Genomic DNA, 25,171 nt, shown 5'->3' with positions numbered 1-25,171 from the left:
ACTGGGGAAGCAGAAATTCTGCATCCTGTCAGCAGCATCGGATTCTACTCGAGTTCCCAGCCTGTAAGCCTGCCCTATAGATTCCCGACTTGTCAGCCCTACAATCACATAGGTAATTTCTTGAAAAAGCAATGCCACGGGCAGCCCGGGTGGCTCAGTGGTTTAGCACCGCCTTCGGCCCAGGGCCTGATCCTGGAGACCCGGGTTCGAGTCCCATGTCGGGCTCCCTGCATGGAGCCTGCTTCTCCCTCTGCCTGTGTCTCTGCCTCTCTCTCTCTGTGTCTCTCATGAATAAATAAAATCTTTTTTTAAAAAAAGCAATGCTTCGAAAACGCTCTCTCATATATATACATACACAAGTGATGGATCATACAGTGGGATGTGATGGGATTCTCTGGAGAACGGGGACCAATACATCCTCCAATGAGAATATAAGGTCCACTAGAGCAAAATCCTCGTTTGCCTGAATCACTGTTTTATCCCCAGCATCTAGAACAAAGTTGATACTCAAGAAATATTTGCCATATGAATGGATATTTGTCAAAAGACCTGGTACTCCTCATGGCCTACACATGGTCATCAAGCCACATGGCCTCACTCTTGCTACATCTTCCACATGTCCTGCTTCGTGTCTATTCTCAATGCTCCTCCCTCGTTCCTAGTCTTGCTAATGTTCTTTATTATTGCAAGAACATCTAAACTGCTCTCCATGTCACCAGCTTTTCCTGCTCATCCCACTCATCCTTGCCAGATTTATCTTCTTAAAATACAGTGCTAGTTACGTCGCCCCCTTGTTCCATTCTGTTCTGTGCTAGGGGCTGGGTACAAAGATGAATAAGACAAGGTCCTTCCACCAATGCAGCTTCCCTGGTGCTTCCGTGGTTCCCTGTGAACTGCAACAGAGAAGCCACTGAAAAGCCACACTCCTGGATCCACTGTTTTCTGGCTTTCTGGTCTGAGGCAACTCTTGGATCTCCAAGGCTCAGTTGCTCACCTGGGAAATTTTCTTCTAAGTATGCAGTTTGCAAGTGAACGACTGTGTGTGTGTGTGTGTGTGTGTGCGCGTGTGTGTGTGTGTGTGTTGGGGTACAGGGATAAATAGTGACCCCAAAGCTTAAAACATAACTCTTGGCCCTCCTTAATTGTAAGCTACCATTAATCTTATTAATACCATCGTACTGCATCTTGTTTTTAGATATTATGTTATTACTGTGGTTTCTACTCTTTAGAATAGACTTTTAACATTTTAACGAGTAAAGGCAAATTTTAAAAAATCAAAGGAGAACGAGGGCAAAAAACACACATAGGGCAATCGTGCTGACTATTAACCAGCATTCATTTATTTCTAGCACCATATTTCTTGTGTTGACCATCAAATATAGAGACTATAACTTTATAATTGGGATTTTTTTTTGTTTTTTATAATTGGGATTTTAAAACAATTTTTCCCTCCTCAGTGGAAAGAATAACAAAAGTTACTAGACTAAATAAATAAACAAAGAGATGGAAAGAGTCCAGCCTTTAGTGAGATGCACCAATGGTTGAGTAAACATCCCTATGACGAAGTCAGTCGCAACTCATCTTGTTTGTACGATTCATGGCCCAGGACTGTTCCTTCCCAAGCTTTAACAAAGGCTGCGTGATAAAGTATATACTGGGGAACAATGGGACAAGATACTCTGTCTCTTAGCAGTCCTGGCAAGCTAGGAATAAAACAGAGGGCTGCCCAAAACCCTTCTCCCTCTTAATTCATCAAAGGGAAGCAAATGTTTAAGAAAAACTTCTTCAAACACCTGACAAAAGATGGTGCTGACAACTGCATAATGAGGCTGAGCTGACTATGAGTAATAAAATAAGTTCTCACCCTTTTTTTTTTTTTAGCACTAATGACCTAGTTAAACTCATTTCCCCATTTATTAATCCTAATCCTTATTTTCTGTTGTCCTTTTGCCGATGTGTGCGACACCATCTCCAATTAAATGGCATTATTTTTTCTTCACCTGGACAAAGAAAGGAGCTCTTCCGCCTTTCCATCTCATTTGTTTTTGTAGGCTTTGTCAGACCCTGTCATCGAAATTCCATGACTTTCCTTTTAGCACCAATACAGGCTGTTTCATTCCCTTCAGTGAAATGGTTATCAAAAAGAACATGAGTCACTCAGGGATCCAGGCAACATTAACTATTTAAATAGGAGATATCCAGGGCTTCTGTGGGTAGTCAAGATATTTCTCCGGAGCCTCAGAACCTTATTTGTAAAGTTGCCAATGAAGTCAGAGGTTTTGAATTAATAAACACGAATTTAATTAGTAAATATCTACTGGTTACTGAATGTCTACTATGTACCAGACAAGTTATATACCTTATTAATTCATAACAGCTCTATGAGGTAGATTATTCCCATTTTATGGAAAAGTAAGCTAAAGCTCATCAAAATAAGTAGAATTATCCAAAGAGCTAGTAAGCCGCCGAGCTAGGGCTCAAAGCCGGTCCTGCAGTCATTGGTTTTACCTAACTCTGCCCTCCCCCACCCTTTCTCCCCCACTGCCTGTCATGGGTAGGGGGTGAGGGGTGGGGGTGGGGTTCCCAATGATGTAGTTTTGTGGTTCAGCTTCCAGGAGGCAGTATCTTAGTTACAGGGGTTGGGGATCAGGAAAACCAAAGGGAAAAGTGATCTGCCTTAAGCGTACTCACTTGGCTACGGAAGAGAAAAGCTGGCAGACATTGGCCTCCTCCGGACTTAGATATTAGTTTGCTTGATTTATCTGGGAAGAGGATAACACCGGCCTCTACATGTTTGTCCTCTCCACTCTCCACCGCCCTGCAGATCTGGTAAACGTTAGTTGGCAGCTCTATCATCTTCCCACAAGATTTTCATATTTGTACCATTGAGTACCACAGAAAGTCATGCCCAGCCTTCTCTGAGGGCTCTTCTTGACATGCTGTGGTTCCCCTTTCTTGCTTTAGCTTTCTGAAATACAAACATGTATCTCTCCACGTACTTGAAGTGCTTCAGCTGCTCCCCCCTCCCTATGGCACCAAGTCAAAATGCAGGAACAGAGGGCTCACCCCAGCCGGCACTTGTCACATCCTCTGTTCTGCCTCCACGCTTACCCCACACTTTCACCGTCGCCCTGCAATGTCCTTCTCATTTTTCTCCTCCTGGTATGTCAAACCTTCCTCGTATTTCAAGTCACAGCTCAGATATCCCTTCTCTGAACACCCCATCCCTTTTCTCGAAACTCTGCCAAGGAGAGTTTGTTTCTTTTCCTTTTTGGCCCTATTGGGTTTTCCTACATATGTTGCCGTAGCTCAGGATGCGTTCTGAATTTCAGAGTTTGACCACCACTCCCAGCTTTGTGACCTTGAGCAAGTGACTTCACTGTGGCACAGTTTTGTCTTCTGTTTTTTATACGACAATATCCTTTACTTGGTGTAACAACCCTCTGAAGTGGTATTGTTTGTGATCGTCTTTCAGAGGGCGGTGATCCCAAAGGACAAAGGAGATAAAGAAGAACAAATGAAGCCCAAAGTTAGTAGACCCATGGACAAATGGATAAAGAAATGTAGTGTACACACACACACACACACACACACGCATACACTCATACATAATGGAATATATTACCCTCAGCCACAAAAAGAATGAGATCTCACCATTTGTGACAACATGGATGAACCTGGAGGGCATGGTACGAAGTTAAATAAGTCAGAGAAAGAGAAATACCCTATGATCACTCGTATGTGTGAAATCTAAAAACAAAGACAACAACAGCAACAGCACAACAAGCTCATAGATATAGAGAACGGATGGCTAGTTGCCAGTGGTGAATGGGAGAAATCGGGGAGGAGGTCAAAAGCTAACAAGAAAAAAAGGAAAAAAAGATAAGTAGGTTTGGTACTGCTTAGCTAATATCATTCCAGTCAACTGAAAACCACTAATTACATGTTGATCTTATATCCAGATTTCTTAAAATCGTTTTATTTGTTCTAACACATTTTCACACATGCATAATTACTGCTGATGACGGAGTATTCCTTGCTGATACTTTTGCCCAAATTGAATTTAAGACTTTAGATAATTGTCTTAAAACACTCGCAAAAGTGGGGCTCCTGGTTGGCTCAGTCGGTTACGCATTGGACTCTTGGGTTTCTGCTCAGGTCATGGTCTCAGGGTCATGAGATCAAACCCCGTGCCAGGCTCTGCACCCAGGAATCTCTGCTGGAGATTCTCTCCCTGTGCCCCTCACTCTGCCCGTTCCCCTGTTCACACTCATGTGTTCGCTCTCAAATAAGTAAATAAAATCTTAAAAAATAATTGCAAAAGTGTTTCCTAACTAAATGAGAAAAATGGAAATTAAAACAGTGAGCTATTTTCTGTGGATGATTTGCATTTATTTTTAAACTTGATAATAGCTCATGTTGGCAAGGGGGTAAACACTCATATGCTTTTGGTGGGAACAAAAATTGGTCTAACACTTTGTGAGGGCAATATGGCAGACTGCACCAATATTGAAATGCTTAACCTCTTTTATCCCACAAAAAAAGAATCTGGTTTACACTTAGGTCTTTAAACCGAGAAGAAATTTAAGTTGTAAAAGAAAAAAGGACGAAAATCATAAAATCATAAAATACTTAGGATACTACCTGGCACATTAGAAGCTAAAGTACTATACTATGATTTTGTTTTTGTTTTTAACAAGAGGGAGGGGTGAGGGGAAGAGAGGGAGAGGGAATCTTAAGTAGGCTCCATGCCCTGCGTAGAGCCCGACGCAAGCACGACCCTGAGATCATGAGCTGAGTGGAAATCAAGAGTGGGACACTGAACTGACTGGGCCATCCAGCCCTCCCCTCCTTTTTTAAAATCATTTGTTTACATCTGGGTGAAACTAAAAGTATTTTAACAACTGGTACAGTCTGGGCACTGACAGATCAGAATGGATGCCAGCTCTTAAACAATGAGCATCGCCCTACAGGCCCACTCTTCACCCTGCTTTACTGTTCTGTGTCCCAAGTGAGTTTGAGACACATTGGAGGGCAGAGTCAAAGTATTTCTATCACTAAAACCTAGTAGAGTACCTGGAACAAGATATTCAGTATCGTTTGCTGAAAAAAATGAATTCTGAAAGTCCATTTTCCCCAAGTCATGATTTAATTAGCGACAATTTAGTTCTCATTCCTTGCAAGTGAGCTTTCTGTTGTAGAGCTTGCTCAGGAAGCACTTTCCTTAATTTTTATGGATTCTAAAATATAAAACAAAATCTGCCTTCTTCTGGGGGCCAGAGGCTCCTAACAAAAACATTAGGGGCATCGATGAGTCTATGCCCTTCCTAGACTGTCTGGTAGATCTCACATGGGGCCATTCCTTCTATGCAAATCTTGTCTTGAGAACATTGATTTACCGATCTGTGCACAAGCATTACTGGGTTAGAGTGACCAAAATGGTAGTGATGATGGCACTTCCAGAATGTCAGCTGAGCCCAGACGGTGTCATGGGTGTTGCATAGGAGAAATGTATTCTACTCCTCTCCAGAGGACAAAAGAAATCTAAATTGCTCTCATTGATTTTCTTAAGAGGATTCCATTTGTCTAGCTGCTCCTAAAATCAGGTGAATTCGATGAGAACTTGACCAGAATCTTGACTGTCACAGCTTTGAAAAACACATGGAAATCAGTGTTTTCTTTTGTGCATTATCTTTGGCCTAAATGTCATCCCTGAGGTGAGTAATTAGCAACCCAGGCATTCAGTGTATCACAGGATTTCTCTACATTTTCTACTGTGCAATGTCATGCAAAACAGTAGGTTTAATTTCCATCCCTGTTAGTGAAAAAAGAACTCTGTTGACACAGTAGCACTTTAGTACGGTATGGAAGGTGGATTTCTTAGTTATACAGGAGGAAATCTGGAAAGGAGTATTTCTGTATGTTGTTAAAGAGATTCCAAAGCTGATACCAGAACTCATTACTCAGAATGTTGACTTGAGAAAAAGTAGGAAAGTCAACACACAATAGCGAATTCATTAGTGTATAATATAGTAGTACTTTATTTTATTTTATAGATTTTATTCATTTATTCATGAGAGAGAGAGAGAGAGAGAGAGAGATAGGCAGAGGGAGAAGCAGGCTTCCCACTGAGCAGGGAGCCCAATGTGGGACTCGATCCCAGGATCGCGACCTGAGCCAAAGGCAGACGCTCAACCCCAGAGCCACACAGGTGCCCCAATATACACTTGATCTTAGCCAAAAGGCCAAGAAGCGATGGTGCCCCAATATAGTACTACTTTATACAGAGCAGTGGGGCTGCAAAGATGAGTCAGACATGCATCCTGTTGGTGAGGCGCTTTTAATAAAGAATTGATAGCCTGATAGGAAGATGCACAGTCCATACTGTGCAGAGGTTAAAAGCTCAGGCCAGGGGGTAGAGCAAGTTTCATTTTTTAATCTTGGCTGACAATCCTGTGACTGTGAGTCTTAGTTCCTTCATCGGTAAAATGGGGATACTAGTACCTATCTGAGGCACTCGTTAATGGGATTCATCCAATATGCTACCTCTGCGTCTTTCAACCACATTGAATGATTACAGGTTCTCCTGCTGATAGTTATGGCTACGTGACTAATTCTGGCCAGTAAAAAAAAAAAAAAGAAAAGAAAAAAGAAAAGAAAAGAAAAGAAAAGAAAAGAAAAGAAAAGAAAAGAAAAGAAAGAAAAGAAAAGAAAGAACAGATTTCACTTCAGGCCATGGGATTTAACTACTGACCTGTCCAAATTATTAATGTTCAAGATGGTAGCTGCTTAGTCACGTGACAGCCATGAGCAGACACTCTTGGTTGTCACACAAATAAACACAGAGCATAAGAAATCTTTGTTGTGTTAAGCCACTGAGTGTTGGGAGTTTTTATTGTTGTTGCTGCAGCACAACCTAGCCCATCCTGACTAGTAAAAGACTTTTCCAGGTTGTCGTAAGGATTAAATACTTGCTTGTTAAGTGCTTGGCTAATAAGCGTTCCATGGACAGCGTGTCATTAGCTATTTTAAGTGATGTTGGTGTGACATATAAAATGATGGGCCATAGAGAGATCACAGAGTACAAGGAAAGGAGGAGTCACTGTGTGAGGAAATTGGGCAAGTAAAGGATGGGAAGAACTCTGAAGTGTGACGACTGGAGGCAAGAGTCTAAAACGGGATTTCCGTGAGTAGACAGAGCTGCAGTAGCCCGATATACAGGAGAGACTCAGTGGGGTTGAAAGCTAGACCAATTAAAGAGTAAGAACAGGAAATAAAACTGGAAAGGGACAGATCCAAATCAGCATTTCGAGACAATCCAGATGGACCGAGCAGCCAAGAGATACCCGCAGTGAGGATAGCTCGCAGAGCTGAGCTAGGCCTGAGACGGCCTCTGGCCTTGAGACGATGGGCTTCTCCCCACCAAGTTACTTCCTCCCACACAGTCTCAGTTTTCTGTCTCCTATACAGAAAGTCCTTGCCGTGGTGATGGTGGAGCGTTCTGGGGGATGGTGTGGATCAGGCCAGTTAAGCAGACCCCAGCCCCTCCCTGCTGTGACCCTATCCAGCTGGCCCAGTGCCTCACTGCGGGGGTGAGTCTGCGATGGGGCTTGGTCTGAAGTGTATGGGGCAATTATGAGAAACTGCGTTTTCCCAATCTCAAGTTATGCAAACACTGTTTAAAACAAAAAAAGGAGAAAGGAAAAGGAAAAATGAACTATCACACAGAACCATCAGTAACCATATCCTGGCTATTGTTTAAAAACATAATTACTGGGCAGCCCGGGTGGCTCAGTGGTTTAGCGCCGCCTTCAGCCCAGGGCCTGATCCTGGAGACCCGGGATCGAGTCCCACGTTGGGCTCCCTGCATGGAGCCTGCTTCTCCCTCTGCCTGTGTCTCTGCCCCTCCCCTTCTCTCTGTGTCTCATGAATAAGTAAATAAAATCTTTAAAAAAAACAAAAACAAAACAAACCATAATTACTTCGTCTTGGCAAGCTACTCTGCTGTGCTAGAAGTTTTACCTGATGGAGGGGAAGAAAGAGGATGCAGGGAAGTGAAGTACTGCTCACCTCCCCAGCACCAGCATGGCCCTCCCGTGCAGAAGGCCGGCCTGTTTTCGGGGCCACAGGACCAGGCTTGGGATCAGTGTGGAGAAAGTAGGACCCTTAAAGCCAGCCTACAATCGATTCGTCTCCCTTGGGGTGCTTAGCCATTCGGCCTGGCGGGGACGGGGGCTTCTGAGCCAACCTAGTCAAAGCCCTATCACCCCACGTGCTGGGCAGAGCAGCCTTGTGCAGCAGGGTGAGGGCGGCTGACGGTGTCACATCTGCTGCCAGCTTCACAGTGGGAAGGACACTGGCTCAAAAGTCAGAGATCCTGACTTTGCTTTGGGCCCTGTGACCAGCCTCTCGGAGTCCAGGGTTTCTTGTAGCAAAATAAAAGGAGCCTTAATGGCACCTGCAGGCTGCTGTGACACACAAATCAGACACTGTCTGTAAAAGAGCAGCAGAGTGCTTTTCAACATGGAAGTATTGTAATAAACAGCCACTTAATTTCACCCAGTTGTCCACAGGATTAGGTTTAAAGAGCATTAAAGAAAAACCAACAGAACTTTAAATACTAAGAAATTGTATCAGATCCTCCGGCTACTAAACTCAATGTCTTTTTTAGCTACAAGGGAAGAAACTGGTTGTGCGGGAATGCAGGTTACAAAGGAATAGCAGAAACTCTCATTTTATAGGTGTCTCACTCCTCTAGGTTCTGGTCGAGGGAGGCTCTGTGCTTAAAACTTGACCCTGGTCTAATTATATCGTTTGGCTGGGGCAGCAAAGCTGGTTGGCATTTGTCCCGTGTGTCTAGTTGATTAATATAACTGGGGATCAGGACATTTGAAGTCAGAATGCCATATTTAACAAGGTTATTACAGTTCAAGACTTCTTTCCTAAGGCAGCATTTGCTCTGTTGAAAATACAACAGAAAATAACTCATCAGACACGATTTATCAGCATTGCCATTTGCTTTCATGTTTCCTTCCTTTAATCCCTTAGATTAAGTGATAATGAATTTTTGGTAGCGTGTACACATAAACCCAAAGGAATCAAAGGAAAAATTACTAGAAAACACCATCAACAGACTTTGACTTTAAATTTTATGTAATTTTGACTAATGTACAAAGTGAGCTGTTATTTATTTATTTATTTATTTATTTATTTATTTATTTAATTATTTTTGAGCTGCTTTTTAAAAAAGTCCACAACATAGCTTCTTTGGTGCTTAAAACATTTTTTGCCATTATTTGAAATGAAGGTATATTCAGGATATTGCACAGGTCTTAAGAAAGCTTGATGGTTTACTGAGCATGTATATATTTATGTACAAATATCTGGCTAAGGATATACTCTGTTTCCATCAACCCAGACACTTCTCTCTTCCCCTTGCCAGTCAATGGCCACTCCTTGCTGTGAATCCACCATTATGACAGGCTAGCTTTGCCTGTGATTGAATTTTGCATAAATGGAATCATAAAGGCATGTATTTGTTTTTTCCTGGCTTCTTTTGCTCAACATGATGTTTTCAGATTTGTGTGATTTGATGGACATCAATAGCTTGTTTCTTTTTATTGCTCATAATCCATCGTATGTATATACCAAATTGATCTATAGATTTTCCTGTGGTTAGACATTTGGGTTGTTCTCATTTTTTGCCCATAATGAAAAAACATGCTATGACAATTCAATTCTTGTACAAGTGTTTCTGTGAATGTATGCATTCATTTTCTTGGAGACAGATCCAAGAGTGGAATTGCTAGGTTAGAGGATAGTATGTGTTTAGCTTTAGTAGATATTGTCCAACAGATTTCCAAAGCAACTGTGCCATTTTAAACTCCCCTCACACTGTATAACTTTGAGTTAGGCAGAGTATGTAAAATTATGTTCCTGAAAAAATGAGTTTTTAATTTAAAAAATCTATTGTTTATTATTTTATTTAATTTTAAAAATATTTTATTTATTTGAGAGAGAGAGAGAGAGAGAGAGAGAGATAGCGAGAGAGAGAGCATGAGCAGAGGGTAAACAGGGCAGAGGGAGAAACAGGCTCCCCGCTGAGCCAGGGGCCTGACATGGGGCTCGATCCCAGGACTCTGGGATCATGACCTGAGCCAAAAGTAGATGCTTAACCAACTGAGCCACCCAGACACCCTGAGTTTTTTAAATAATAGTTTTCATACACGGTGCTAGTGAGATGCTCTATACCAGCATAAATTTCAGATAAATTTGAAAAATACAGTTAATTGATCAGCTATCTTATTTCCTATAGGGGAGCATTATAGAGATAAAGGATAAAAATTCATAAATTTTATAATGTACTTTTTTTCCTGCTAATCAGAAAGCTTTATAAAAACAAAATAAAAATACTTAAATGAGAAAAAGCACTATTTACTAAAAATATGAAAACCAATATTAAAAATAGTTAATATCACATTTTACAAATTCTAGGCCATACCCTTCCCTCCCCCTCTCCACTGTTTTAACAACTCTGAAATTAGGAAGCATCTTACAGCTACTGACAATTTACATTAGACATGATTTATGAGTTAGTCAATGGTAGCGGACTAAGTACAATACTGTGGTAGTTAATAGTAACATCTCAGAGAAATCAAAGACATGGGAACCAAAACTAAGCACTCTTTTTATACTTGGTTATTCAGATAAGAACGATGCTTAGACCATGCGAGTTCATGGTCCTGAAGGCACACGAAACATAAGCACGCTCTCATCCTGTTAGTGAGGAGGGAATCACTGTCACTTTTTAGGAAAGCAGTTGGGACGAACTTATCAAGACTCTTAAAATCACTTTTGATCCAATAAAGTCACTTTTTGGAATGTATCTTAAGGGATAAATGCAGAAAAAAAATGTAAACAATTAACGTCATGATTTTATGATGAAAACTAGAAGCAATTTATTTGCCAAACGGTAGGGGATAGTTAAATAAACTCCAATAATGGACTTGATTATGCAACCACTAAAAGTATCTTCATTTCTTTTTTATTTTAAAGATTAATCTATGTAAGAGAGAGAGAGAGCATGAGTGGGAAGGAGAGGGAGAGAGAATCCCAAGCAGACTGTGCCCTGAGCATGGAGCCCCACACGGAAAACCAAGTCAGATGCTTAACCATCCACACCACCCAGTGCCCCTTAAAATAATTTTTAAAGTTACAGGAAAATGTTTACTTTTTAATATCAAACAAGAAAGCAGAATACAAACTGTATTAATTGCCTGACTCCACAATGTTGAGCAATATACAAGTGATGCTTACATTCATGCAGTAGAAAAATTAATATACCAATATGAATGATAATTATTTTCTAGTGAGGTTAGATTTGTTTACTTTTTTTACACTTTTCTCTATAGTTTCAAAATTTCCCACAATTAGCGATAAAACTCTGAAGTTATTTTTACAAGCACATCTATGAAGAAACAGCTGTTAAAATGATGACCAATAATCTAATTTGTATAACATGGGCATGAAAGGTGAAGTCAAACCTCATGAAAATCAGGCAACATTTATCACTCTTTTAAAAAATAAGGAACTTGGAAAAACAATCTGTTCTTAATAAAGCATTTGTAAGAGGCACGGCAGGGTAAAGCCAGGATAGACCATTTCTGCCTAGCTAGGAAGCACCACTTTGTTTTCCACCTCACGCGTTCTAGGACTCATGCTCAGAATCTTGATCACATTACAGAGCTTTATAATTTTTTTTTTTTTTACTCATAAACAGTTTGGAATTTTCTGTCCACAGAGACATTCAGTTCATTTGACTCATCTTAAAATCAGATTGGTCCCTGAGGTTAAAAATCTTAAGGGGCGAGTCTCTATTTTTAGTGCTTTCAAATATTAAAATGATGTTCCTTTTTATATGAGATTATAACTCTTTTTTATGTTATGTGGCTTATCATGTTCCTGTAGTGCCTGGCAGGGAGAGTGAATGAGAGACCCTTTGCCCCCTAAAAAAATGGAAGTTCACAGTTGAATATCAGGGTTGAACTGGGATATTGTCTTGGGTTGTCATTAAAGGATCCGAGACGTGGATCTCATATCAGAGTTTCAGGAGAAGCAGGGGAGGCTATGAATTGCCCAAATGGGTTTAGTTGGAGGCATCCAATAAAAACAAGGAAATTCTCTGAGACATAACGAAGTTTTCCAAGGAGGCCCATCAGAGGCAAGCCACTAACAGTGGTCGTCCATTAGCTCAGTACATTGTGTTGATTTGATTTACGGAGGCTGGGCCTTGCCAGACAAGTCACTCTGGAAGTCATAGGATACATGTTTGTTCAGAAAGCTTCACAAATGGTTCCCTCTACTGTTTGCCATGTACTCTATACTAGATGTCTCCCAGAGCTGCTTCTCCGGTAGATGAAAACGTCACCTGGCCTAGAGCACAGGAGTTAATGCATTATAGTACCCGAGGGGTCAGTAATTAGGTCAATGTTAAAAATATCTATCAGTTACATCACCTGCAAAAGGAAAGCAGTTGGCTGTCTGATTGGTTAGATGGACAGGGATGACGTATGAGCATCTTATGATGAGACATATGTAACAGGCTTTTCAAAGAATTCATCAAAACTAGCTTTAGCTTTGACTTTTCAACAGCCTTCAAAAACACTCAACAGTGTGGTTGAGTGTCTGCCTTCAGCTCAGGGCGTGACCCTGGGGTCCTGGAATCGAGTCCTGCATCGGGGTCCTCGCGGGGAGCCTGCTTCTCCCTCTGCCTGTGTCTCTGCCTCTCTCCCTCTGTATCTCTCATGAATAAATAAAATCTTTAAAACACAGACAAAAAACAAACAAAAAAACCAAATGCTATTATTTGTGCTCTGATCTTTGTAAAAATTTAGAGTTAAGTTTCAAAAAAACCAAAAAAGAAAGGACAGTATGATATATTCTATGTCTCCAACTACTAAAGAGAGCTCTCAGACTGATACAATTGAAATTAAGCCTTGTTCCTAAAATGGAGAGAAGAGAAAGAGGAAGAATAGCATAGCTTTTACCAACAATTATCTAACCAAAATAGAACTTTGACTAAATGACTAAGTTCTGGGCATGTTCTAGGGCCAGTAACTCAGAAGAAAGTCTTAAGAGGATAAGCCAAAGCTGGTCCTCAAGACATTTGGTGATTTTTTTTTTCTGTTATAAAATCTGTTTCTTCCATTACAGTTTTTGAGCAACAGTGTGCTACCTGTTGGATTTTTTTCTATTATTTAGAATCAGAATGAAAGATATGAGCATGTTTTAAATATAAACAAACAGATGCACTAGCAGTCACCAGCTGATATGGGCAGCCATTTTCAACCACTCCAAATGCTGTCTCATGCTGGGTTCACTTCCCAAATCTCTCCTGGCTAGATCTACCTCTCTACATTCCCAGTGCCAATATTCCAGTTCAGGCTGCCAGCATGTCTTACCCTGACTTTGCAATAGTCTCCTAACTGGTCCCCAGACTCCTGTCAGACCCCTCTGAGCTCTATTCCACACAGTGTTAGCACGCTATGTATACGGCAAACGCTCAACCCCTCAGCAGACCCCCCAGCCCTGGGCCATAATCTAGGTGGGCATTCAGGGCCTATAGGATCTGGGCCTGTCCACCTCTATACATTATCCCTGGCGTGTGCACTACACTCTATCAATTCCAGTGTCCTGCCAGTTATCTTCAGTTGAGATATTCTTACCTTTGACTGACTGGAACACTCCTTCAGCGCAGCTTTATGGAAAACATTTAGGCAATTTGAATTCACAACCTCAGAAGCGAGGAAATAATCTGAAATGTGACCTAAGGTCTACATGCATAGCTATTTATCATACCATTATTCATAATAGCAAAAAAAAATGTATACGTGTGGGGAACAGCTTAAATGCCCAAAAATAGTTGAATGAAGTATGGCAGATGAGATCTATTAGTTGAAAAAGATGATGACAAGGTTTTAAAAACATGGCAAATGTTTATCCTAGAAACCCCCTAAGGTGACTTGGGGGATGCAGAAATCCATAAAGGTGCCATAAACAGGTCTGAGAGGAGAATGCCTTCCATACCGCCTTCCTTGGTGTTCGCCTCTTCTCTGGCAACCCCAGCGCGTTAGCTAGACTAGGCTTTGCTATGGTCACAAATTGAACCCCAGATCGCTGAGACGTGCCCAATAATGCTTTATTTCTTACACAACTTTTGATGCAGTCTCGTGGGCCGCAGAGCAGCTGCCTTCCATGTGGTGACTCGGGGATCCAGGCGCTTCCTGCCCAGGTTCCATCCCCTTGGCCTGGTTCTCTGGCCGCTGCGGCAGAGGCAGAGTGAGCCGGAGGGCTGTCCTGTGCCCTGGTGGGTTGTCTGGGGGCTGACCCCAGTGATAGGCCCCTCCTGTGGGCAAGGGGCCGAGCAACATGGGGCACACATGGATATTTGGGGTGCAGCTGTTGTTCCTGTCACAGGGAAAATAAAAATGCCCAGCACCTAAAAATGCCAAATCCTCTAAAATGGGACTGGCCTTTTCCACAGTTACAGCACCTCTTAGGATGCTTGGATTATTTGTTTTAAATAAAGGGACAAGCATTATTAATTTTTTTTTTTAAAAAGGGTGCCATAAAAGCAAAAGAAGAAATTAAAACAAGAACGGAGACATAAAACAGTCAGGGTTGAAGCTAAATATATCTCTTTTGGCTAGGGGTGGGCGACAGACTTGGCTCTGAACTTTCCATCAACAAACAGAAAAAAATCTGGACGGTCTCATAATTCAGGACTCACAGTGTAAAAACATTCCCTTGCTTGGAAGAAATGCCGTTACTACGAACGAGAACTGCTCTGGCAAGCCCCCATGAAGAAGTCACGGAATAAAATCCTAATAAGAGCCCCAAGGGCAAGTTTCTGAAGATTGCCTCCTACAGCAATTCCTGATAAAGTGATGGCGATGGCCAACTCTGTTCTCCCCGAGGGAGCTGATCTGCAACAGGGCATGATTTCCAGGGTTCTGTGAACCTGCCGTGTTGCAGAAGCCCACTTAGAGAAGCAGAAGGACCGAATTCTATTTCAATTCATCTTCCCAAGGAATATCTCTTTTTAAAGTCACACTTTTGATAGACTTAATGAGTGTAAAGTTGTCCTTGCTGAAAAAGTACCTGGAGTCCAGCTCATCTAGCTGGATAATTAAAAATAGGCTTATCAGAATGAATAATTAAGGGGGCAGGAGTGGAAGCGAGAAGATTAGCAAGAAAGCCGCTGCAGAAAGCTGGGGAAGGGCTGATGGAGGTCATGTTGCTAGCAATGGTGACAGGAGCAGTGAGACCTCTTCTAATCACCGTAAGGGTAACATCATATTAGTATTGTGGTAATTGCAATACCTGAAATATGTAGAATTATCATTCTGTTAGGTTTTGAGTTGAGTATATAAAAACCAATTTTTAGTTAGCCAGCTCAAATTAGATGCTGAAATCAAAAGCTAAGTTTCTTCGTTGACATTTCCTTTTTAATGAAAGTCAAGGCTTAATTAAAAACACAACACACCGCTAAGGAGGGCACTTGATGGGATGAGCACTGGGTGTTATACTACATGTTGGTGAATTGAAATTGAATTTTAATTTTTTTAAAGATTATTTATTTATTTATTTATTTATTTATTTATTTATTTATTTATTATAGACATAGAGAGAGAGAGAGGCAGAGACACAGGCAGAGTGAGAAGCAGGCTTCAAGCTGGGAGCCCGATGCGGAACTCGATCCCAGGACTCCAGGATTGCACCCTGGGCCAAAGGCAGGCACTAGACCGCTGAACCACCCAGGGATCCCCCGCGAATTGAATTTAAATAAGAAATTTAAAACATACATAAAAAATAATGAATAAATAAATACACAACACATACACACACACACATACACACACATACCCTGCAGACTTAGAGGAATGGGAGGTTACTGTTTAATGCCTACAGAGTTTTACTTAGAGAAAATGAGGTTCTGGAGAAGGAGAGTGGTGGTGGTTGTGCAACAATGTGAATGTACTGAATGCCACTGAATTGTAAACTTGAAAATGGTTAAAAAGGCTGATTTTATATTATGTATATTTTGCCCCTCCCCTCCCCCCTCCAGAATTACCTAAGCTGACACATAACCTTGCTCAGGACAAGACTGACATCCTGCTGTGAAGAACGAGGGGCCTGACAAGCGCTGGACCCACAGACCAGTCACTGACCTTGATGTGGGGGCTGCTCCCTCGAACCCTGGAAGCTGGTCTGAAGCTCCCATGCCGACCACAACAGGTGCGAGGCTTCCTAACCAGAACTAGTTCAGAATAGGTGTTACTAGTTGCTTCTTTACCCAACCACTACCCGCTGCCCTAAAATGTGAAACCCAAAGACCCCAGTAAAAGTACAGGCAGTAGTGACACGGCCTCAGGAAACTCTGTTCACAGAATGTAATGACGTGAAGGAATGTGTCGCACGGGAGCTGTGCTTATGAGCAAGACAGAAGAGGGGCACATCTACTGAGGAGAGTAACTTGAGTTTAAGAGGATTTTCTTCGTAGTGTGATGGCCACAGGAGGAAGCCAGCAGGGCACCCTCCTGACATCATCTGCATGTGAGAAACTGCCTTTGTCTGTCTTCTCTCGTGGGTGGGGTGCTGAAACGTGAGCAGCGCTTCAATGGGTTTTAAGAAATAAGCTAAAGGGAGCCAGGACACATTCCCGTTTAACCTCGTAGAAAATTCTGACTCTGAAAACATCCTGACTCCTGAGGAGCCGGTTCTACATAAGCACCGACATCCCAGGGGCTTTGGCTGGTTTAGACCTTCCCCAGCCTCTGCCTTCGGAGTCAGAGGCCAAAGGAAGGTCAAGATGAGCTATTAATAATCTAACATATTCCTAGAATATGAAGTGAAAAGAGTAGGATAATAAGTGATGTTGACAGCAGTATCTCATACTTGAAAAAATAAGCATAGTAAATAAAATCAAAGAAACATATAAAAATATGGGTAGTAGTTACCCGCATGGGGGAGTTAGGTAGATAATTAAATATTTATCCATTATACAAACTTTATATAATGAGGATGCAATTGGCAAAGCAAACCAGTGCTAGGAAATATGAAGAGTATTTTTTTAAAAAAGATTTTTATTTATTTGTCCATGAGAGACACACAGAGAGAGGCAGAGACACAGGCAGAGGGAGAAGGGAAGCCCTATGTGGGATGTGATTCTGGATTCCGGGCTCACGCCCTGAGCCAAAGGCAGACACTCAACTACTGATCCACCCAGGGGCCCCAAAAATGTACTTTTTTTTTTTCCTGTGGAGTCTTTCTTGGGCCTGGTATTGGTTCCTCCAATTTTAAAAAATCCACTTTGCTACTGTTGTCGTACATATCACTCTGTATTGCGATTACTGATTTAAATCCCTATCTCTCCCCGACACTAGACTGACTTCCTTTAGAGCAGGGATCAGGCCACTGATCTTTCCAACTCTGCTGTTTCTTACTATTCCTGGCACACAGTTGCTACAAAATAAATGTTTGTTGTTGCAAATGAAGCATTTCGTTACTAAAAACTTTATGACAAGGGTTTTCTTGTTACCAAGGAGTTTTGAAATTCTTCCTAGTCACAGAAGAGTTCCTGAAATCAAAGGAAAAGACAGTAGCAGAAACTAATAACCTCTGACATTAGTGATAATGCTGTAGGGATCAATCAGAGAAAGGAAATAATTTTATAAGCACCCACGGTATGAATGCATATGTTGCTTTTTTTAAAAAAATATTTTATTTATTTATTCATGAGAGACACAGAGAGGGAGGCAGAGACACAGGCAGAGGGAGAAGCAGGCTCCATGCAGGGAGCCCGACATGGAACTCGATCCCAGGACCCTGGGGTCATGTCCTGAGCCGGAGGCAGACGCTGAACCACCGAGCCACCCAGGTGCCCTCTCCACTGCTTTTTTGATGTTAAACAAAGACTTTTGCCTTGCCCAAGGAGGTCATGTTCTTTCTGAGCAGGAGTGTTTGAAGCTGGGTAGGTAAAGAGACTGCAATGAATAACCACTGAAGAACAGTAGGAACACAGTAGGATAAAAGCCCTGGAAGACGCTGAGAGCCCAGCTCATTCTCTGGACAAGGAAGATGATAAAATTTCAATTATATGCTTCATAAAATATCTTCTGGAGCTAAAAATCATAATCACAAGTGCAAACCTGACTCACAAAACCCAGACCTAAAATACACTATAATGTAGATTTCCACATATGTAGGTTCTTAAGCGAAAACCAAAGTTCTCTGGAAAATAACTCCAGTGGTGTATTATGATCAAACCCAAATCACAAAAGTTAGAGGCGTCTGACCCTGAGGTGCTTTGTGTGCTGCTGTGGACGCCCCACGAGTGGGGAGCCTTGCCTGCATGTGTTGGAGAAGGCCCCTAGGGAAGACCCAGCAACCGGGAACTGGTAATTGTGTGTGCCCGGGACTTAACTCCAGTAATCACCATGACTACAAATGAAGAGGGGAAATCATCCAGCAATTCATCCTAATTTGTGCAATGGTCTCTAAAAGAGGTAAACAAGAAGATGATTCTGAAAAAAATCATGGTACAAGAATATCCCGGAGTGATTTGGAAGGGTACCCGAAGTGCCCACAACAGAGAAGTGATAGACCCAGCGGGTACGGAGTTAGGGGGCCGCAGAAAAGATGCTACAAGAAGGAAGACAAAAACTGGATCATTTTTTTTGGAAACTGTTCAACTCCAAAGAGATGCAAAAAATTCTGTGGGTGAGTCAGCCTGGAAATAATGAGAAAGAGAGTCTATAAAGTTCATAGAAGCTAGGGCTTAATAATACCCCAGAGGAAATTATGTAGCAAAAAGCAAATGCCAGTGCATTTGTTTGATAACATCCATTAGTGCAAACTGTCTGGCAGAAACAAACAACAGGCATCAAAATATCTTGATTTTAAAGTCAGCATGGAAAAAATGGATGAGCTCTTCAAAGAGCAAATATATATGGCTCATCTAAGATCAAACAATAAATGACTCTAATCCATGCTTGGTAACTCTCAATATATTTTGTTATTTAAAACCGGGCCTACAATAAAAGCAGATGGACATTAAGGAGTTCGAAGCAAAAACAGTCAAGAAATGAGCTGAGAACCAAATAATAATGCAAAAAGGAAGAGTTTTAGGGCAAACTGGCCTAGGGCAAGGGCTAGGATAAATGAAATTAAAGTTCTGAAAAAATTTTTTTTAATATTAAAAAGCTATTTCTTTGGTTAATATGTCCAAAAAGTATACCGTAAGAGGTCTCGAATAATGCATCACGACAATCTAAACACTGCTAAAGCCATGTAATTTGTCATAATTAAGAACTGAAATCAGCCAAATGTTCCACAACAGGGGCATGGTAAGTCCAACTGTGACACATCTATGGCTTGGATATTATGCAGCTTCTAGTAATTCAATGCAGTAACGTGGAATAGACTCATGACAAGGCTCAACATGAATGTTAGTTTTTACAGAATGGGTTATGGAGCGAAAGTAATAATATATAGAGTTGTAAAAACAGATTTTTCTTAACTACATTTAGATTCTCAGGAAAAAGTTTGCAATTAAACTTAAATTTGCTTTGGAAATATATATATTTAATATTTATATATATTTATATTTATATTGATATATATAAATTTATATTTTATTAGTAGCACCCTCACAGGGCTCTAAACACTCTCCAAGCAGCAAAGTAAAGCAAAGCAAGTTCCTGGCTTATAACTCTAAGGCTTAATAACAGCCTTAGTGAAATATTGCAGAGATAAGAGACCCCCCCGCCCCGCCCCGAGAGGCTGTCTGTAGATCACACGATGCCTGCCGTTCTCTGCCAGTGTTTCTAGAAGTCACCAAGTATATACCACGTGTAATGCCTCAAGAAAGAATATATATATTCCCTTATAGGAAGAAAACCACCAAGTCTTGATGTATCCCAATTTATGACTTTGTCTTAGAGCTAGCCAAGGGAATCTAAAAACTACAGAAAGTGAATCCCAATTGAAGGCTTTGGCTGGGGTCAGAACAGTGCACTTTCCTGATGATCAATTTGCCTAAAAGCATTTCAAGAAAGATCCATTCCCCTTGGGAGTTTCTGTATCTATTTGCATACCTTGTCCTTTTCTGATGCTTCTTTGTCATTTTGGGATTATTAAGTGAATTCCTCTACAGGCGTATTTTATTTCTTTCATATTTTTAAATAAATAGCTCTTAAAGGAGCATTGATTTATATCTGCATATTCTTATCTACTTTATTAAGTACTCTTAATTTTTTTTTTTTAAGATTCTACTTATTTATTTCAGGAGGGAAGGGGCAGAGGGAGAGGGAGAGAGAAACCCAAGCAGCCGCTGTGCTGAGCACTGGACGGACTGAGAACTCCATCCAACAACCCTTCAAACCAGACTCGAGCTGAAACTGAGAGTTGAACGCTGAACTGACTGAGCCTCCCAGGTGCTGCTGAAGAATTTTTAAAGCTCATCTAAGTGAAGAACCTTTCTTTAAGGGATAATTTTTTATTTTTAGGATACCTCACAGATGCGACAACACTAAAAAAAGGTTTTTAATTATAGGGAGACAGCTTTTATGCAACTTTAAAATATTTGGTTTTGTTGAAGTATTTAAATTTATTTAATTTTAACTTCATAAAAAATTCAAAGACCCTAACAGTAAATTTCAATTATGGAGAAGGATTAGGGTTATATGAAAATCACTTGGGGAGTGAGTCCAACTATACACGTTGGATCCTCCCCTAGATTCTAGAGGTCTTGGGATGACTGTCATATTTCCTTGCTGCTGATAAAAAAACAAACAAAACTTCCAAAAGAAATGAAATCGGCCTTTGGCTTCCCATTCACTCCTGACCATATTATGGCTGTTGATCCCTTCACGATTATATATATATATATATAATATATAATCTGTATATTTATATATATACATATATATTTATAAATTTATCATATTTATATCATATATATCTGTATATATATATTTATTTATTTTATTCATTTATTTTAGTGAGAGGGGCATGGCAGGAGGGAGAGAGAGAATCTTAAGCAAACTCCACACCCCAAGCCTGGAGCCTAGAGCTTGACACGGGGCTTGATCTCACAACCCTGGGATCATGACATGAGCCGAAATCAAGAGATGCTTAACTGACTAAGCCACCCAGGTGCCCCAATTCACAACACGTATTTTTTAAAGATTTATTTACTTATTTATTTGAGAGAGCAGAGAGAGAGAGAGAGAGAGAGAGCGCAAGTTGGGGCGGGGGCAGACGGGAGGGGCAAAGGCCGGGGGAGAAGCAGGCTCCCCACTGACCAGGTGGCCTGAGGTGGGGCTCTATCCCAGGCCCCTTAGATCACAACCTGAGTGGAAGGCAGACACTTAACTGACTGAGTCACCCAGGTGTCCCCCAGTTCACAATATATTTTCAAGAGTTCATTAATCAAATGAAAACAGTGCTCGTGAAAGTTAAGAACTGATTCTGAACATCATAATTTTGTCGTTAAAAGAAAACTCCTACTTGGAGTCACATCATCAAATTCTGTATCGTGAGGTTCTAATTCATAGCAGTACACCTCCTTCGGTGCAAAGAAGACCAGAAAAATATTTCACAAGAGAAAATGTTTTTGAGAGGAAAGGCCACATGCAACAAATAAGCTTTTTGATTGTTTGATATTTAAACCTGGAAACGTTTGGGCAGACCGACCCCGCAGGCCTGAGCCAGTGAGGCCAGCAGGCACCCTCCACGCACACCCCGTTCTTAAGCAGGCGCCCTAGTGACTCACCGGCAGGGCAAAATCCGGACGACATCATTGGGCTTGTACCCTTCAATGCAAACTGCACAGTTATCAAAATCGGGCTCTGTTTCCTGCAACAGAGAAAGCACACAGGAGCTCACTTGTGTTGCCTTAATTCTTGTGTAAATATGCAAACAAGCAAGGAGAGCTTGCTTGGAGCAAGGCTTTCAATTGTCTACGTGCCAGTCAGTTTTCTTAATCGATATTGACTGTATATTGGCTCAGGTTCCATTCCTTCCAACCTCTACTTTTTGTTTCTGGGTTCCGTTGCAAATGCTTTTGTGAGGGAACAATTTTTTAAATGTATAGTCACTAATAATGCTATTTAGTATGATCTCGAGAAAGCAATTTTTAAACGTATCATGACTGGGAATGCTATTTATTCTAATTAGAGGTGACATCAGAATCTCAAGGATGAGAAATACTATTTATGGAGACCTGTCTGAATGATACTTAGTCTATCAGTTCCTTGGGAATCTTATCTATACAGCCCGAGACCATGGCTTTAAACTTTTTATGCAAAACAAAAAACAAAAAACAACTTTTTATGCAAGTATATAAATCTCTTTCAAATAGCCCATCATATGTTTCTTACGTGGTAGTCCCTGTTCTTTTATATTCTTTCGAGGGGAAAAAAGTAATGAAAAATATTCTTTAAATTTAGTAATGCTTTTAAATGAATGTCATCTTATGAAGCTCAATGATATTTTTATCTAGTTGAAAAACAGCAGCACATAGTGAGACAAATCAAGGATTCTACTAAACACCTGGTAGAGATGTAGGTGTGAATCCCTTACAATGCCCTAAGGAACAGCAAATATGTGTTACCATAATCCGCTGCTCTAAAATCTCTTCTGGGGATCCCTGGGTGGCGCAGCGGTTTGGCGCCTGCCTTTGGCCCAGGGCGCGATCCTGGAGATCCGGGATCGAATCCCACGTCAGGCTCCCGGTGCATGGAGCCTGCTTCTCCCTCTGCCTGTGTCTCTGCCTCTCTCTCTCTCACTGTGTGCCTATCATGAATAAATAAAAAAAAAAAAAAAAAATAAAATAAAATAAAATAAAATAAAATAAAATCTCTTCTGGGGAGAAGAAAGACCTTTAGAGGTCTCCAGGCCTTGGGTTGCGCTGCTTTGTCGCTCCTTCTCAAGATAGGCTTCTGCTTCTGCTGCGGTTGTAGCAGCATTCTTTACAGTAGCCAAGATATGGAAGCAGCCCAAATGTCCATTGATAGATGAATGGATAACAAAGATGTGGTGCATATACAGATAATGGGGTTTTCTATAAAGTGGAACCTATATATCATTCGTATAATGGAATATTACTCAGCCACAAAAAGGAATGACATCTTGCCATTTGCAATAGCATGGATGGATCTAGAGGGTATTATGCTAAGGGAAATAAGCCAGTCAGAAAGACAAATAGCATATGATTTCACTCACGTGTGGAATTTGAGAAACAAAACCAATGAACAAAGCAAAAAAAAAAAAAAAAAAGAAAGAAAAGAAAGAAAGAAAACAAACAAACCAGACTCTTAAATACTGAGGACAAACTGGTGGTTACCAGAGGGGAAGCAGGTGAGGGGGATGGGTGAAATAGATAAAGGGGATTAGGAGTACACTTGTGTTGATGAGCACTGAGAAATGTAGAGAATTGTTGAGTCATTAGGTTGTACACCTGAAACTAATGAACTAACTTAACACTGTACTTGAATTATACTTGAATAAAAAGAAAAAGATAGGTTTTGCTCTTGGCTTCATGTCTTCATTCTACAGCAAGGGAGCCTACTAGGACTTTGGGGTTCTAGATGCTAGATTTCAGACGGACTGAATATGCTTTCTGTATTTGCTACAGATCTAAGATCTAGCTGTATTGCTAGATCAGTGGAGGACATCACTCAACATATAACACTGTCTTCCCTGCAAGGATTTATGGGAAAATTTCCCAAATCCTAACCCCAGGAATAATCATTTTGTTTTCACCTTCTGGATACCGGGATAAGGTAATTAAATGTTGTTTGAATATTTCTTCCTTTTTTGCATTGGCTGCAAAGAATGGATCCCATCCCTAAGTTTGGGATCCATTTCTTTTGTTGTTGTTTTTTGGGTTTTTTTTGTTTGTTTTTGGGAATCCACTTTTATTACACATTTCAGGTAATGCATTCATATAAAAATTTCTTCCTAGCTTCCCCTATTTTTCCTATACTTACTTTTCAGTTTTTTATATTTTCTTCCCAGCTATTTTGTTGTTCTACTGTAAGCATTTTATAAATTGTTTTAAATTATATTTAATAAAGATGGGTATAATATCAGACATTTACAGGAGAGCTATTTTCGTGTACTCTTTTCCCATCCTTCCCTCCCTTCCACCCTGGCTGCCAGAAAAGTCAGGAACTTTTTTGAATAGACACTCATCAGAAAGAGAAGAGGCTGTTACCTTGTCACCCTTCTTGATGGTTCTGACCTGGAGCTTGCTGATCGCTTTCTTTGCAGCATCTCCCAGTCGGCGCTAAAAAGACCAAAAACTGCTTGTTAGTAATAAAGATGCGTAATTCTTGACTTTGTTTCTGATGGCATTTAATAAGTCGGGGCAGTTATCTCTGAAATCATGCACAAGTGGCATGAGTGTTAAGGAAAATGGCCAGAGAGACGGGGCGGTGACACCTGTGCAACATAGCTCCAGGACTCGAGGTCTATTCAAGGGCTCGGTCACTGAGAGGCGCTCTTCACGCCCAGGGTTAAGCAAGGGGCAAATGACGTGGAAAAACCCTGCCCTACAGTGACCCTAGGGCAGGTTACACTTATGCAGACCAGCATCCACACACAAGTTGAGTAGTTTGCCACTCTAGCCATCTAATTTGTGACAAGGAGATAGCCAATGTCCTCTTTTTCACAATCAGGGTTATTACTGATGTATTTCTTTCAATTCGGAGTTCTAAGAATTTCCTTTGTTTATATTTCATCTGTACTATCCTATTTCATCACATTCTTACATGCCAATTTCACCTCTTCTTCTTCTTTTAAAGATTTATTTATTTATTCCTGAGAGACACACACACACACACACACACACACACACACACACACACACACAGAGGGGGAGAGAGAGAGAGAGAGAGAGAGGCAGAGACACAGGCAGAGGGAGAAGCAGGCTCCCTGTGGGACTCGATCCCAGACCCTGGGATCACGCCATGAGTGAAAGGCAGACGCTCTACCACTGAGCCCCCCAGATGCCCCCAGTTTCACCCCTTCTACGTAAGCTTGCGTGTGGGTGCGCCTATAGGAAAATACACAAAACATACCTGTTCAGCTTCGCAAATAATTATAA

At 41.1% G+C, this 25,171-nt stretch overlaps 1 protein-coding gene across 2 annotated transcripts in view; it reads right to left on the bottom strand.

Moving 5' to 3' along the window:
• The window catches only part of RNF150 (ring finger protein 150), a 241,742-nt gene that overhangs the window by 54,858 nt on the left and 161,713 nt on the right, over nt 1–25,171 (bottom strand). For both annotated transcript variants that reach the window (XR_005373859.1, XM_038564569.1), the window contains exons 3-4: nt 24,281–24,352; nt 21,836–21,918 (exon numbers count right to left, since the gene is read on the bottom strand). Coding sequence is in view for 1 of the 2 variants with exons in the window: in XM_038564569.1 (XP_038420497.1) it covers nt 21,836–21,918; nt 24,281–24,352 (155 nt within the window). In the remaining variant the exon portion in view is untranslated. The remainder of the gene's footprint in view (nt 1–21,835; nt 21,919–24,280; nt 24,353–25,171) is intronic.

This window comes from Canis lupus, chromosome 19 (assembly GCF_011100685.1).
Source record: "Canis lupus familiaris isolate Mischka breed German Shepherd chromosome 19, alternate assembly UU_Cfam_GSD_1.0, whole genome shotgun sequence".
Classification (NCBI taxonomy): Eukaryota; Metazoa; Chordata; class Mammalia; order Carnivora; family Canidae; genus Canis; species Canis lupus.
The sequence above is the reverse complement of the archived record's forward strand: the minus strand, read 5'-3'. Positions and strand labels throughout refer to the sequence as shown.